Here is a 16,805-nt window from a genome sequence, read left to right as displayed (position 1 = left end):
CATCACATCACCACAACACATTTAGCTATGGCACTGTCGTATACATTGAATTATTCAATTTGATAATATGTAATCAACTTAGGCATCCTCCCAAAAAAGAAAATTCATAAAAAGATTCATAACTCATATTCCAATACCTGAATAATTATTCGAATACCTGAATAATTTTCGAATATTCGATTAATCGTTCCCATCCCTAATCGATGGGCAGTCGGCCGAAGGCTGTCCGCAAAATAAATCACTCTGATTGGCTGTTCAGCTAGCAAATCAGTGCATGAGAAGCGAAACGCGAAGTGAGGGACCCAAACAAACTATTAAGAAGGCAAATCTGAGATTTCATTTAACTCCAGCTCTCGACACAGGTTCGGGAAAGCCCCATGAGCTTCTCGTTGTAGAATGAAAATGAACGCACACGCTATTTGTTGTTTGTTTATATCACGCAGTCTGTTCTTCTTCTCTCGGTTATCACTCGTCTTCGGTTGTTGCCTCTTTTGAATGATGAATACACACTACCAGCCGCATGTTGGTAAGGAGGAGTTATTGCCACTCACGCATGCGCAGTTCGTAAGTGCTTCTTGGCCGTACGGCTGAAGTCTTTGCGGTGTGTTCCAGTTAGGGCTGGGCGATATATCGAGTTTACACGATACATCGTGGATTGCACTCCATGCGATGTCGTAAATGACCACATCGTGAACATCGAGTATTATGTTGTCAAATCAATTTCCCGCCGCGGCCAAAATGAGCTTTCCTTTCTCCCTCATAGACACAGTCACACACGCAGGCACACACGCAGGGCCCCGTCTAACTTGCACACAAACATTACACACATGCACAATGACAGAGAGCAGGGCTCGACATTATAAATGGCCCGCTGGCTCGGAAGCACTATTTAGACACCCCGGGCCAGCATAACGTACTTTCCACTTGCCCCGCTCGGGCCACTAAAACTATTGCTTAAAAAAAATAAAATTGAGTCCAGTGGTATAGGTACTTTGACAAGCAATTTTGTACATGTTTCGTTTATTAACGCTACAACATAGCGTTTCGTGAGGCGGTTGTCGTTGTTGGTTGAAGGCAAACGGGAGCCTGCTAGCGTTGGCTCCGCAGCAGCTGTTTGTTGCAGAGCCAGCGCGAGCAGGCTCCCAATTTGCCGTGAGCGCGGGCAAAAAAACTATCTTCAAATAAAAGAAAGTCACCGGAGGAGTTAAAGGAGAGTGACAGGGAGCATGAGAAGAAGAGGGAGAGAAAGTTTCAGCCAGCTTGATCGATGGAGTTGGCTTCTAGTGGTGCAGCGACGCGTCCTAAAACCCTTTTATAATCTATCGATTAGATTTATGATTCTAAAATTATAAAAGTAGGGTAGACATGTGGAGATTATCCGGCTGAACAAAACGTGCATTTATGAAACAGCTTTGTTTTCCACAGACCTTATTTCCAGCTATTTTCCAAAACCCTTTGGAGAATCCCATTGCTTTTTTGTCGAGGGGAACCAGCAGCTTCCTTCTGGTTTAGGACGCGTCACTGCACCTCTCAATATGAGCCAATATAAACAAGGTCTTCTGTCGGCTCTGTACATCAATGCCGACCTATGCTGACAAGTAAGTGAAGAGTAGAAAATATAAAGGTATTGGCTTTAGGGAAATGTCCCAGCAGTTTAGGAGAATGAAGGTTATAATCTAATCTAATACATAGCCATAACATGTCTAACTCCTGATAATGACAGGAAGACAGAAGCGCATTATACTAATAATAATAATAATAATAATACTACTCATAATAATAGCAGACATTTTTGAACAATGACCACAATATCATTATTTTCATAAACCAAATATGAACAATTGAGAAAATGAGGAAGAACTGATGATTCAAATGTTTTAGTACAAGTAGTAATGTAGTTAGTGCATAAAGTACTATTGCAACACATGTGTTAATTTTCTTCATTATTAGTCGATTTTTTTTAATGCAGACATATGTTGCAGGGACTACTAGAATCATCATACTGGCGTGACTGTAACATCAGGGGGTTAAAAAAAATATATTTTTTAGAGGACATTTCAGAATATCGCGATATAATATCGTAAATCGCGATATAGTCAGTAAATATCGCGATATCATTTAGAGACCATGTCGCCCAGCCCTAGTTCCAGTGCGACACATGCCAAGACACAGAGACGCGAGTCGACACAATAGTCGGGGGTCGTCTGTGTCAGTTCTTTGGGGAGGCGTGTGGTGTAGTGGGTTGTGCATTGGTGTTTGGATCAGGGGGTCACAGGTTCAAACCCCACTGCAGTCAGCATTTTGTTGTGTCCCTGGCAAGACACTTCACCCCAAATTGCTCCTGTGGGGATTGCCCACAGTACTGAGTATGTAAGTCGCTTTGGATAAAAGCGTCTAATAAGTGACATGTAATGTAATGTGTCAGCTTGGGGTGTCCGGGCCTTTACAGTAGCGTGGCCAAGCAACAGCTAAGGCCTGGTACTGCATTATATTTAGCTTAAGCTAGTTAGCAGCAAAATGCCTCCGTTCTCTACAGATGACTTCCACAAACTTCTACAGAAGATGGCCGTGTTGGAATGAAAATGAAACAGTTGGAAGTTAACGTGGAAGTGAATGGACTATGTGGGAACTCACAGCTAGTTAGCAGCTACAAGGATTCAGAGAAACAGGAGCGCTGTGTACCGGGTAATAAATCTACGAGTGGTAGTCTTCCCTGGAACTCTCTGGGTGCAAGGCCTAAGAGTAAATAATTCCATGGGATTTTGGAGGACAAATAAAAGGGAGAGCCCAATGCTCTGAAATCTGTGATGCGACCGCTGGCATGCATTGTTATCACCCAGGAAGAGCGCCTCTTCAACCCCTGTTCATACTAGGATACAGCCGTGGACAGCTGCTAAAGGGAGAACTACAAACAATCCTCATAAACCACCAAGTGTGCCAAATGAAAACAGATACGCTCCACTGACACAGAACCGGAGATCTCTTTCTGAACGACCTGGATAACCTGTCCCTCTTCACACTGCAGGCTAAGGACCAAAAGTGACTCCAAAAGTAAAAGGCTAGAGGGAAAGCTAACGGACTGGGCCTGAAACTCTGATTGTGGGTGACTCTGCTGTAAGATATGTAAAAGGTCTGTGTAGTAAGAACAACACCAAAGTATTCTGTTTTTCCCAAGGATATGGTCTCTGACTTGGCTGAGAAGATCCTGTATATTGGGGCTGAATATGCGACTTTGAAAAATGTGGTACTGCACATTGGAACAAATGATGTTGTGAAACAACAGTCAGAAGTGCTGAAATAAGACTTAAAATGTCTGTTGAAAACTGTGAGCTCTCTAAATGCGGAGGTGTTCATCAGTGGCCCTCTACCGCCAGTCAGAAGGAGGACTGGAGGGATTCAGCAGATTGTTTGCACTGAACACGTGGCTTTCAACTGCCTGTACTGACCATTCTGTCCATTTTATTGACAATTTTAACTTTTCTGGACCGCAGACATCTTTTTAAGGCAGATGGAATTTGCCTGAACAAGGCAGGAGTACCATTGTTTATCTTTAACAATATTCAACTGCCTGCGTCATCAATCTGTTCCCTCTGCCAAGGACAAGCAACTACACTGTTAAAATGATTTGTTGACTCAACTTGAATAGTCAAGTCATCTTGTTGCTTTGACTGAGTTAAGTTGTGTCAAGTTGATTCAACATTTATTGTCAAGTCTATTACACTTCAATACATTAGTTGATACAACTTGTAGTCTGTTGACACAACTTCATGTGTCAAGTTATTTGGACTAGCAAATATTAGTTAAGATAACTTAAGAAGATGTTGGTTAAACTTATTTGATTGAGTTCTTAAAAATGTGTTAATCAAGTTGGCTCAACATGTACAACTGTGTTTGTTCAACTTCTAGTACCAAGTTAACTTACCAGGCTTACTTAACAAGCAAACTAATAGCTACAAAGTTATACTATAAATCAACATGACAACTAGCTTAGTCTAAATTATATTAACACATGAAAAACTAGCTGAAAAGACATTTAAATCAGGACTGTTATTACAATATCAATAATTGAAGAAATGAAGAACTCCAACCCACACACTCATTAACTGTTCAGTGTTGCTTTTTAATTCAAATAAGTGTGTCAATGGATGTCAACATATCATAAAGACCTTACTTGGAACATGTAGACCAAACAAAAAACACCCTCTAACACACCATTGTTTTTGCTCTGGGCTGCTCAAAAACTGAAATTACACTGTCCCATAGATACAACTGTAATTGAGTGACTTGTTAAACAGAGTCCATTCTGAGGAGTATGTGTTCAGGGTTGCTGCAGTAAAATGCAGTAAAACATACATAGAAAATTGTATCTCTCTTAACTTAACTGTCAGTCAGAACATCAAAACATTCTAACAGTACTGAAATATCCACTCTGTTCATGGTTGCGGTACGACATAAAATACACACTAGTGTCTCTCAGACACTTCCTCCAAATGGAGCAATATAAAATGAAAACAAACTGGTGTGACCCGCTGAGTCATTTCTTTTCCTCTTAGAACAGTGGACAAATGACAAAAAAAAAATGAAGATGTATCCTTTGGGACAGATGCAGAGACATCTTCCTAGGCCATTTCTATAACTGAGCAATTTATTCTTTAGAGAGTGGACCCTGGGAGTGCACGAGTCCAACCCAATTCCCATGAACAGGCGCTGAATCACCTCAAAGGTGTATTTCAAGTCTTTTGGATAGTCAAGGTTCAGCATGTACTGCAATCCCATCAGGTTCACAAAAGCATTGGGTACATCACCAAGGTGACGTATGACTATCCTTTCCTCGATCACGAGGGCGACATCGATGTTGGAAGCTGGAAGAGGTTCCTTCACATCTTCAACGACTGAAAGGATTCCAATCACCATTCCCTTGATGACGTCCTCTTCAGGATCCGTTGGCTTCATGCAAAAAGAAAACAAAAAACAACAACGAAAGTGCTTTAGAGATGCTTTGCCATATATGCATACACAGACGACGCCTGAAACGACTAGTGTAACCCTGTTCCTTGTGAACTAGTTTTTGTATCATCTTGAACGACATTTCAGCGCTTACCTCACACATCTTCATGATAGTTGAAGGATTTTCCCTCATGTACCATGGTAGGCCCTGCAACACTGCTGCCCTCTTCCTTTGGTTCGATGCCTGCCAAAACACATGATAAACTAATATTGCTCGTTGCTATCAGAATTATATAACCCCATCACTCCACAAGGCATTCTGGTTATTTGCACTACGTCCACAGCTAACTTAATAGATTCCTTCATATTCCGTGTGTCCGTGTGTGTTCGTGTGTGTCCGTGTCCGTGTGCATGTGGCCTGCCTTCTCTGACCCTTGCCTGCCTCACTATCCCTTAAGCCTTTGTACCACCATGTTGTTTATTAAATAATTGAACTGCATCAAGCTCTGCCTCAGGCGCCTGCTTTTGGGTCCTTCCCCTGTATCCCGTCGTAACAATTACATTGAGTTTACACGAGAACATAGAATGAATGTGGAAAGGCAGCTCTATTGCCTCAAAGTACTTTAAAGTAAAGAACTGTACTTACATCCTTGTCGAGGCTCTCCATTAAGGATGTCATTTCTTTGATCCCCTCAAAGCGCTTTGACCTGAACAACTGAAGGAATTTCTGCAGGTGGCTGTCCAGACCCTCATAGAGTGAATTGAGGTCCATCAACATCAGCCTGGTGAATTCCTTGACGATCTATATGAAGAAGTGACATTACATCATTTTAATCCAAGTTAAAAGTGACCTACGTTTTCACATTTCACAAGCTGCCCAGATGTAATACGATGTAAGCGCCACTGGGTATTGCACAAGCATATATATTTCAAACTAGGGGTGCACCGAATGGGAAATTCTTGGCCGAAACCGATACCGAAAATAGGAAACAGTTGGCCGAAAACCGAATACCGAAAGGCCGAAAATGATTAATAGAAATATAGATATATATATATATATATATATAGAAATATATATATATATATATATATATATAGAAATATATATATATATATATATATATATATATATATATATATATATAGAAATATATATATATATAGAAATATATATATATAATGTATACATTTTTTGCCAATGTTGTTCAGCTACCTGATTATGGAAAAAGACATGAGTATGGCAAAACTTAACTTAAATAATAATCACTATTATGGGTCCATAAAACATTTATTCAGCACTTTTGAACGCATAAAGTACATTAATTCCAAGTCAAGTGCATTTTCTTTTCTCTGTAGGATAACTACAACAGAGTGCATTCAGAACAAAGCCAAGGTGCTTTAAAACTGCATAAACATCTAGGCCAGGAGGCCTACAACATAATAGTGTAAATAAAGACTGTAACAGCCAGGCCTTCAACAACAACAAATGCACCTATAAGTTTGGTAACTTAATGTGTTGTTGTGATGACGTAATCAAAACGCGGCGACAAGTGCGGCGCGCGACCATGCTCGCGGCTGGCTCACAGCCAACATGTCTGCCGCTTGGAGATATTTAAAAATATCAGAGAGAGAGGCGCGGATTGCGATTTGTAAAACGTGTTCAGCTGACATTTCTCGAGGGGGTGTAACTGCAAAGACTTTCACCACTTCGGGATTACTCCACCACTTGAAATCAAAACACCCGGACAAATATGCGGAGTATGATCAACGTAACCCTGTTCTCTGACATTCGGTGATATTTTTTTGGCCGAAAGCCGAAAGGGCCTTTTTAACCATTTTCGGACGATAATTTTCGGTGGCAGAATATTCGGTGCATCCCTATTTCAAACCACATACAAATGTTGAACTGCAATACATGAAATAGAAGAACATTATTACTTTGTCATGCCTGTTGCTACAGTAAACTTCGAAGCCTAAGATTTTGCGTTGGTAAAATTCAAAGCACTCAAAGCAAGCAAAAACGTACGAAATTTACCTGTCTTTCAGTAAACAGCGCGGGCCATCTGACTTTCATTTCGGCCACAGGTGGCTCCTCTTCAACAAGCTCCTGTCTTCTCAATGCATATGTGGCGTTCATTGCATCATCAATGAAGAACAGCTTTGGGGTTGCTTTTCTCATCTCCTGGGCCATCTTTTCTCGCTCTTCTTCAAGATGTTGTCGGTCTCTTTCTTGGGGGAGATCTGGAAAGAAGTTTGTTTCAGACCGTCTTGGTTTCTTTACTTTGTTTCTCTTCCCTCGCGTGTCCCCAGGACCTCTCTTCTCGGAATTTACCATCAGTTCTTGACAGCCTGCTTCTCTCAATCTCTGCCTGTGATTGCCCATCTTAAACTAATTTTCCATCCATACCATCCAGATGTGGATCCACGTTCTTTTAGGCAAGGGTGTTTTTCAATGAGTGCAATGGCTGCACTCTCAAATTGTTCATCATCAGGGTAGGCCTTGAATGAATACATTGCTTCAGCTATTTTCTCCAGAATATCAGATTTCATGTCTCTTGAAATGGATCGAAGTGTTCCATCTTTTCTGAAAGCATCATTGCCGTGACTGAGCCTCAGCTCAAAATCATATGAGAAGGTGGGAAGGGGAAAGAGAGTTGGCCACGGCTGTGAACGACCTGCAAAGGACTCTGTATGGCTGCTCGATGCAGAGGACGTTGAAGGAGATGATGGACACCCTGCACTTAAAGTTTCCAAACTGGAGTCTGAGGAGACGGAGCAAAAATTGACTTTCAATGTAACCTTCTCCTTTGGTAGATCGTCAATACACGTGAGGTTACAGAAGTCTTTGAAGTCCTCATCTTCATATTGAAGGTCAAACAAGGAGCATAGCTGAAAACTTTTTTTCAACACAAGTTTCAGGCCATGAACTGAATCTGGAACCGAGTCCAATCGGAGCTTCCTTATGTCCTGTGGTGAAATCATCACGCGCAACAGCATCTTCCTTTGATTGAGAAACTCTCAGGACTTCTCTGGAGATGGAGAAGAAACACCCTGAGAAAAGACAAAAGTAATAAAAAAGCCAATTAACATTAATTCATTAGTTTTTGCGTTGGATGAGAGGAATACACCATTTAAAGTAAACTAACAGTTAAACCATACTTTAGTGAAGCAAGAGAACTACTGGTGTCACCATCAGTTTGCCTGCTCTTGTGTATGGATACAGGGGTTGATATCCATTTAGTTCATGTGATTCCACAATCTCCAGTTCATAAGACTGTTTTTCTTTCAGCTCATAACTCCGCAGGTGCTCTATGTACCATGCTTGATATGGTTTTATGATGAAAGACACTTTGCTGGACGCAACCACAATTTTAACTAGCTTCCCAAAGTTAGGCAGGCCACTGGTGTGCCCCACGGACAGAATCATACCCTCTGAATACTTGGTGCCATAGAGGCAGGCATTGGTTGCAAGAGATACAAGAGTTATGTTTTTATATTTCAGCTCTACCGCCTGCTTCATGGGGTGCTCAAGTGTATTAGGTGAAAAAACAGCAATGTGTCCAACTTCCAAATCAGGTCTGAAAAGACTTGGCAAGTCTAGATGGTAAGCTAAAGAAGCTGGTGTTTTTTCGCTAGAGTGAGCAAGATGTTTCTGAAGTTGTGAGAATCATGCACCACCCTTTTAAAAAAGCTGTGCTTTGCTTCAAACCTAATAGTCCAGAAATCTGTCACGGGCCCAAATCTCCAAATCAGTTCAGGATAATGTTCCAGGAAGTGGTGCTTGGGCAGGAGGTGGAAATCGGGAAACACCTCTTTCAATAGGCACCTGTGATCAGAGATTTTACACTCCAAGTATGACAATGTCTCATCTGAAAAATGCCCACTTGCCAGTATTTCAACTATTTCTTTTAAATCTAATAAGATTTGGCAAGTTTTGTCATCTTCTGGTATAACGTGACCGATCATCAACGGTAGTAGTCTCAATAGCGTCCAGTTTTCATTGCAATTCCCACCAATAGAATTTTTCTTTGCAAAATACTTTGAAATTGCTTGAGGTCTGTTGGTTTTGTCTGTAAACTTGAAAGGGAAGGATTCAATGATGGAATTCAGATAATCTACTGTAAAATACTTTTTGGATACCAGAGACTTTATACAAAGACTTAACTCCCTTGGCACTATTCCTTCAAAAAGGTCATGCATAAAATATTGGGGGGAAGCCCTGGATTGTGTGGAAATGAGAAAGTCTATTGAGAACACAGTCTCTCTTTACTCCATTCAGAGAAACTAAGTGCTGTCTGTTCAATTCCAGAAGGTCGTGATTGTGAGCTTCAACTGTCCGCAGTGGAAACACTCCCTCCTTCACCTCGTGAATGTCAATATCTTGCCGACTAGCCAAACAAAACTGGCAAAATTTGTTAACATTAAAATTCTCTTGGAATCCAGCAAGCGAATGGGCCCCCAAGTTGTCTGCAAACACGTACAGCACAGTACCTCTAACAGTTGTTCCCAATTTCTGAACATACAATCCTTGCTGCTCAAATACTGCAAGGTCTTTTAAGAGTGGTTCAAGAATGGCACCATACCCGTAGTTCTTCACATCGTTGCTATTACACAGACATGCAAGATAGATTGACTGTACAGATGACCTATACCGTATTGGTAAATTTGAAATGACCCAATACACTGCACAGACCTTGTGTTTTTTTCTTGATGTTCCTAATGGGTTGCAAACCTGAAAGTCATCTATATACAGTCCGGGCAATGCTTAGATCTTCTGATGAGAGCAAAATATTCTCTTTGCAATATAGACCGTCTCTGTATGTTTTATACTGAGTTGAGTGTTCAACAGTTTCCCTGTATTCTGTCTCCAAGACTTTATCTAACACATCGTTACGATTTAACAGCTCTGTCAAGACTTTCAGAATTGGAATATAAACAAATGTACGTCTGGAAGATGCATCTAAAACATATTCAATCGGCTCAATCACTTTAAAAATATTCTTGTAAAAAGTTTCTCTTTTGTATTCAGAGCCAAAAGGTCCAGCCTTTGACAGGAAACTTAGGGGGTTTGCTTTTTTAACTATCTCAGTTTTAGCAGTGGTGACTGCACTATTTACTGCACAATTGTGGTTGATCAGTACACTTTCAATAATTTTTGGTGTGCACTCTTCCACAACTGAGCTAATACTACATAGCTCGTTTATAATTTCCTGAGTTGTTGTCTTAGACGTATGCAAAATCGTTTGCATACGCAGTAAGAGAGATGCAACTTTCTGTTGTAACAAATCATGCAGGTCTTGATCCTCTATGTAATCATCTGTTGTTAAATCTAGATGATCCGAATTTGTCTCATCAAATCCTGTACTTTCAGAGTTTGAAGTGACTTGAGCACAAGTTTGATACAAGTTTGTACGGAAATCATCAACAGTACAGAGATTAAGTTTCTTGCTCTTATGTGCATGAAAAGTACTGTACACGCTGGACTGAAAACTACAGTCTTTTTAAATGTGCAAAATACTGTGTATCACTGTCTCTGATAAATTGCACAGTTCACAATTTAACCTTGAGGTCACCTGCGTTGAACGTGCTTGACTATGGTCTCTAGTTAAATGTTTTTTCAGAGATGATTCGGTCCTGAAGGAGCACACACAGTCTGCATAAACACAGGGAAGAGGACAGTTCCTTGCCTGATGACAGTGCTTCAGTTTGTAATGGACAATTAGTGTTGGCTCGGTGAGGAGTAATGACAAGACTTGCAGGACCACCTCATTGAAGGGGAATTGCTCCAAACTGCACAGCCTCCACCAGGCCTGGAATTTCGTCATTTTAGGGGCAAGGCCACTTGGCCTTTTGAGTTGTCAATTTTTTAAGGGCACAAAGGCCAAAAGCCAGTGCACCAAGGCCATAAATTAAAACAATGATTTAACATACGATATGAAGTGACTACGATTGTATATGCATTTACAATACTTTTATATATATTTATTAAGCATTCAATGGACACCAAATTGCAATTAAACAAATTCTTTATTAAAACTACAAAGGATTCTTATAGCACAGACATGTTTGGCTCACTGTGAGACTGTGGTAGTGGGCCTACGTCAAGGTGCGTCCTTATTCTGAGTCACTTGAAGATGGAGATGATGACGAGTCAGGGAGATTTGGACTTTTGGGGTTCCTTTGACCATAGGGATGAATATTGGGTCTCCTTTTGTTGATGCCAGCTGCCCACTATCTTGCCACAGCTTCATCACTTTGATATTCAGCAGGAGCACAACCCTGGGATTTGATGAGGAGTAGATCTTCAATTGTTGAAGTGTGCAGGCTTAAACGCCAATCGCCCTGCATTCTCTTCATTACTGAGAACTGCCGTTCAACTTGAGAGGTAGAGACAGGAAAAACTAGGACTATTTGTATTAGGTGCAGCAGATTGGGGTACATTCTTCCCTTCTCCAACAAGAATCTGGACCATAATGGGAGGAAAGTTTCCCTACTATGGTGACGCACAATGTCGTATGTAGACAGTTCAGGCATGCCACAAGACATGTGAATGGGTATTTTGATCGCGTTTTGAAAATTGGGCGATATAAACGAGCAGCAAACATTGAACTTCCGTCTGCGATCGCCGGTGGTCAAATAAGTCTGCACAGAGGTCTTTGACAGCTAACAACACAGCGCTAACTGCCTAGCACTAGATAATAATACAAAAAGAACACAACTGCAACATAACTCAGGGTTCTTACACCTTTTCCAAAGTCAAATTCAAGCACTTTTCAAGCATTTTCAAGGTGCATTTTCAAGCTTTTCAAGCAGCGTACAGCTGTTGTAAATTACATATTTATATGCACATATTTATGCTCAAATGATTATTTCCCTACCTCACATGAAATCCGATGTTCTTTATGCTATAAACAACCAAATGTGTGTTTCGTAATAGTATTCTACATAAGGATGACAAATTAAAGATAAGAAAACAAAGTTTAATATTGTAAAATGAGTGACCCATATCATATTTAGTAGACTGGGCATCCCATATAACCTGGCTGAGCCAATATAAAACAATCAGCCAACTAACTTTTCAATAAATTCTTTATTAACATTTTTAACATTTTTGAGGTCCTTTTAGGGTGGCAGTAAACATACGGCTCTCCAAGGTTAGGACAAAACCATTGAAACACAAAGCTGATATAAAAAAAAGCGTGTGCAGAGATCCTCTTTCTGTGTAAGAGTTTTGGAGGTTTCCAGGGAATCTTTTTCAGAATATGAAACTTTTATTGCCAAAATCTCCCGATAAATACATGTTTGAAGCTTGTAAAGGGAAGATGACAGCTCTCCCTCGCACTAATGCTTTTACGTAGCGATGCTCCCCCCTCCCTCCCGCTGACATTATGAATGTATGGCGTATAGCAGGGGTCGGCAACCTTTTTGATATGAAGTGCTTTTTTAAAAATGTTATCAGCGTGCCAACGATCGATAATTATCAACGGGGGGGGGGGGGTTGAGGAGCTTGACGCTCGTCAACTATCAGCTGGAGGGCGGGGGAGCCTCGCTGCGGGGAAGCAGTGTGTGGACCTGTCAGCGCAACTTACATGATGCCGAATTTAACAAACACATTTAAATAATTGGTTTAAACGGCATAATAATAAGGACAATCGTCCGTTCTGTGATTCTCCAGAACACACAAGTTATGATATTAGGGTCATGCAGAGTGAGATGAGATCGCTGTCCCTTTAAGAGAGAGAGAGGGGTGCGGCTTGTGCATGTGTGTTTGTGGATGGTAGAGCGACAGTGAGGGAACGTGTATATGTTTCTGGAAGTGAAACGGGAAAGCAGAAAAACAGAGGTCTGTGATGTATTTTGTGAAACAGAAGAACAGCTAAATAAATACAACGTCCTCCCAAGAAGAGCTCGCCTCTCTCCAGTCATTTAAGCTAAAGTGGGTTAATGAACCTGAAGCTTGTTGCTTCTGCCCTCCTCGACTACGGTCTGGGAGCCGACAGGAAAGTTCAACACACAGATGGCCAGTCCGCCCCTTTGTAGCATATTATTTCGATGAGAGATGAGCAGATCGCCACTGGGCTTTCAACTAAATACACAGCCACGCAAAAACTGCGTAATTTGTACAGCTCATTATGGGTACTGCAATTAGTGAAGTGCTTTCCTCCGTGGTGAAACGATCAGCACTGCACCACGGAGGAAAGCGGCAGAAAGTCACCTGGAGTTAAAGAGCGGGGCTGCGTTGCGTGCATGGCTTCCTTCTGCAGGTAACGGGGAGACGGCCTCTGGCGGCGGTCTTGCGTTCAGGATCCGAAAATTAATTTAAATATTTTGCACACTTATTCCACTTATTCCTAGTGTGCCACTGGTTATGCCAATGCTGGCACGCGTGCCAGGGGTTGCCGACCCCTTGCGTATAGTAATCATAGATAACACGGCAGGGTCCGTTACAGTTTGTTTTCATCTGATTTCAAATAAACAAAGTCTAGGCTTTCAGAATATTAAACTTGTTTCGGCAAATTCAGATGATAAATACAACTTTGAAGCTTGTAACGGCATAATTACAAGCAGAGAACGGAGTAACTTTACGTCAAAGCAGGCATAACAACAGCCGGTGTTTCTCGTGAGTGTTTTCCCCGGGAAACTCACAGAATACACACAAACGCAAAAATACACAAACACACAAACACACACTCGCGAGCTTCCCCCAGACCATTAATACAAACGAAAATATGTTTCCTCCATTAGAAAGCTAGGAATATCCTCTTTCCAACAGTGTATAACTCAAAATGTGTCTTCGGGTCAATGTGACTGATTTCGATGGAGCAAGTTTAGGCACGAAAAATACTACCAGTAGAAATACATTGCTTTTATGTGCTTCATCCTCTGAAAACCACAGGATGGCGACTGTCGCACATACTGACATAGGTACGCTCCTTTTTATTATTGTCACCTGCATAAGCAATTATCCCACATCGAGTTCGCTAACGTTACTAGCTTAAACAAACGTAACATGCAACGTTAGCCTAATCCAAAATGCTCTACTACGGCTTACCTTTCATATTGCTCGTCAGCGCAGACTCTCCCATCGCGAATAATTGAAATTCTTTGTGGCAAACTGTGCAGAAGGCGAATCGTTGGGTTGATCCTCGTTTTAGCCACAGCTTGTATTTCTTTTCGGATAGCCAACGCTCGTTAAAACAGCAACCTCCTGGCATACTGTCATTCTCTCATTAGAATGCCCAGGTCACACAAATAAAACACTTGCAGGTCGCGCGCATAGCGCGGGAAGGCCGGAGCGGAGCTGTTTTATGTAGAAGCGAAGCAACTAAGGGCGCTCCGACTTCTTTATTTTCTTTTAATCTAAAAAGCGAACTATTCAGTCAGACAGCAATTTATTGTAAAAGTAAAGCATTTACAATTTCAAGCACTTTATCTCAAATCCAAGCACCATTCCCAAAATTCAATCACTTTTCAAGTCATGAAAACACCTCGTAAAAATTCAAGCATTTTCAAGGATTTCAAGCACCCGTACGAACCCTGATAACTTATCCAAGTAGTAACAAAAACACTTCAAAATATTATAATTATGCATTACCATACGAGCAAGAAATAGTAATGTTATCCATAAAATTACACTTAAAGCTGGACAAATGAAAAACTTAACGGCAAACAGGATCATCACAAAACCTTACCTCACCTCAGCCTTTTCTTGAGCGGAGAATCAGCTAGCTAGGTGCTAGACCGTCCTACGCACACGGACGCGTGAGGGGGTGGGCGGAGATAGGTCCTAGACATGGCCCTCGTGGCCCTCGTGAAATTCCTGCCCTGGCCTCCACTGAAGTTATCCTGTACAGAAAAAAGAAAGAAAAACATGTTATATTCCTGAGTTATCAGCACACAACACAGTAAAATAAGTCCACATACTCTTCTCTAAAGAAAATTCAATCCAGATTTTAATGTATCCAGACATGTAAACACTGTTATTACAAAGTGGAAATAAATACATTGAACAGATGTTAAAAATGGATTGCTGTAAATGATAAATGTCTGGTAGACAATCAAGTTTATCAAATAAATTGTCAATGTATCACTATTTTTCACATCACATGCATTTTCATCACCTCCATTCTTTATTTGTGTTACATCCACCCTTGAGGACACTTAATTGATAAATGACAATTTTATGTTATGAATGCTGAAGAATGATAAAATGTAAGATGGGAAAATTATAACATTGCTCGGTTTTCATCACATTACAACTGTTTTAATCAAATTGGCTTTAGATTAATCTAATCACTTTTCCAATTCACATCCGTTATACCCCTCTATTTTTCAATTCACATGCATTTTCATCACCTCCATTTTTGACAATTATTATTTTTTGGCTGTAGATCGTGTCAGAATCAATATAGATATTTTTTATTTTAAAGTCAATTCAGATTGAACATAGTAAAAAAAATGCAAATTAGTTTCTGTCTAAAAAAACATTACTTATAGTGAAAACCACCCTTGAATGATGGGATAGTAGACAAAAACCTTTAGGAATCCAAACTATAACATATAATAAGTACCCTGTATCAAGATTGATGCAAAACAAGTGAAATTTGAACTTTTTAAAGAGGTTTAGAAAAAGTAGGTCCAGGCGGACTCACCTCTGGGTTCATTTGGGTGATTTGTCATTAATAGGTTGTTCAATGTTAACAAGCCCTGGAACGGTGTTTGTTACAAGATGCTGCGTCAGCCCACGTGTCCGGGGGCAATCGGGCTAGAAACAAAAGTGCTAAATTGGCATCACTGCACGTGTGTGTGCTTGCGCTTTCGACTTTTTACTCGTAAAAAATACTTTTACTCGTGAAAAGTACATTATCCGTACCGGATACTCATTTCAGCCGAGTTTTAGGCTCAACCCTCCTTCAAATACTCGCTATTTCACTCGGGCAGCTCTTAATTTCCAACCCACTGCTAGCTAGCTAGCTCGCTAACATGCTAACGTTTTCCTAAAACGAACTAACGTTAAATATGAAATATGCATCAAAAAGTTTGGCGACAGTCAGTCTGAGACAGAGACTAACGTTAGAGGATTAATTTGCATTGTCTGCTGATGAACTAGATTACATTTGAATGTACTTACTTGATAACTCTAGTCCGGGCTCTGAGCGAGGAAGAAAGATGGCAGCCAACTCGGATTTCAAATTCATTTCAGTTTTGGAACACTGCGTGTGACGTCATATTGCGGGCGCATGCGTGTTACATACAATGCAGAGGCTGACTCATGTTATCAAGTTAATGCAACAGATTATTCTGAGTTTACAAATATTTTTCAAGGTGAAGTTTTTGTAACTCGTCTTAATGAGTTGTAATGGGCAGTGAGTTCACTCAGCATGATCACATTTGCCCATCTGACTAAAAAACAATATCCTTTTTAACAGTGTAGAGGAATCAAAACAGGAGAAAGACACAACACATCACGCAGAAAACCATGAAGAAGTATCACTGCACCCGCCTCAGGAATGTCTTGATTATGGGAGACCTATGAGACGAATGGAGGAGTCTCCACCGGCCTTCACTCCCCCTATCAACACCTTTGAGGATACTCTTCCTTCATCTCCCAGCTCTCTCTTCTCTCCGCTAACCCTTTCACCCTCGTCCCCCTTCCTGGAGTTCAATGACCGCATGAAGGAGGTACACAGGCTTGGCAGGAAGTGCCTCACCCCTGTCCCTCACCGGCACCCACCACAATCACCGAAGCAGAGACATGCACCATCTCCCCCGTCTTCATCACCATGCCTAATACAATCATCCAAACCAAAACGTGCACCACCTCCTCCCCCTTCAAGACAGCATCTGCTGTCTCCGAA

The 16,805-nt window shown here is 41.0% G+C and overlaps 2 protein-coding genes across 2 annotated transcripts in view; one reads left to right on the top strand and one right to left on the bottom strand.

The window, feature by feature from the left end:
- Window positions 1–16,805, top strand: part of LOC307044614 (voltage-dependent N-type calcium channel subunit alpha-1B-like) — a 576,385-nt gene that overhangs the window by 88,000 nt on the left and 471,580 nt on the right. The window lies entirely within an intron of this gene.
- Window positions 4,535–7,138, bottom strand: LOC307042859 (uncharacterized protein; the record flags this gene model as incomplete). The annotated part of the gene is made up of 5 exons (XM_079687024.1): window positions 4,535–4,548; window positions 4,638–4,947; window positions 5,102–5,191; window positions 5,594–5,749; window positions 7,016–7,138. The coding sequence occupies 5 exons, from the start codon at window positions 7,136–7,138 to the stop codon at window positions 4,535–4,537; spliced, it is 693 nt and encodes a 230-aa protein (XP_079543150.1).

The sequence above is a fragment of the Notothenia rossii genome (assembly GCF_949606895.1).
Source record: "Notothenia rossii genome assembly, chromosome: 6".
NCBI classification, from domain to species: Eukaryota; Metazoa; Chordata; class Actinopteri; order Perciformes; family Nototheniidae; genus Notothenia; species Notothenia rossii.
Note: the sequence above shows the minus strand (reverse complement) of the source record. Positions and strands in the feature narration are given on the sequence as shown.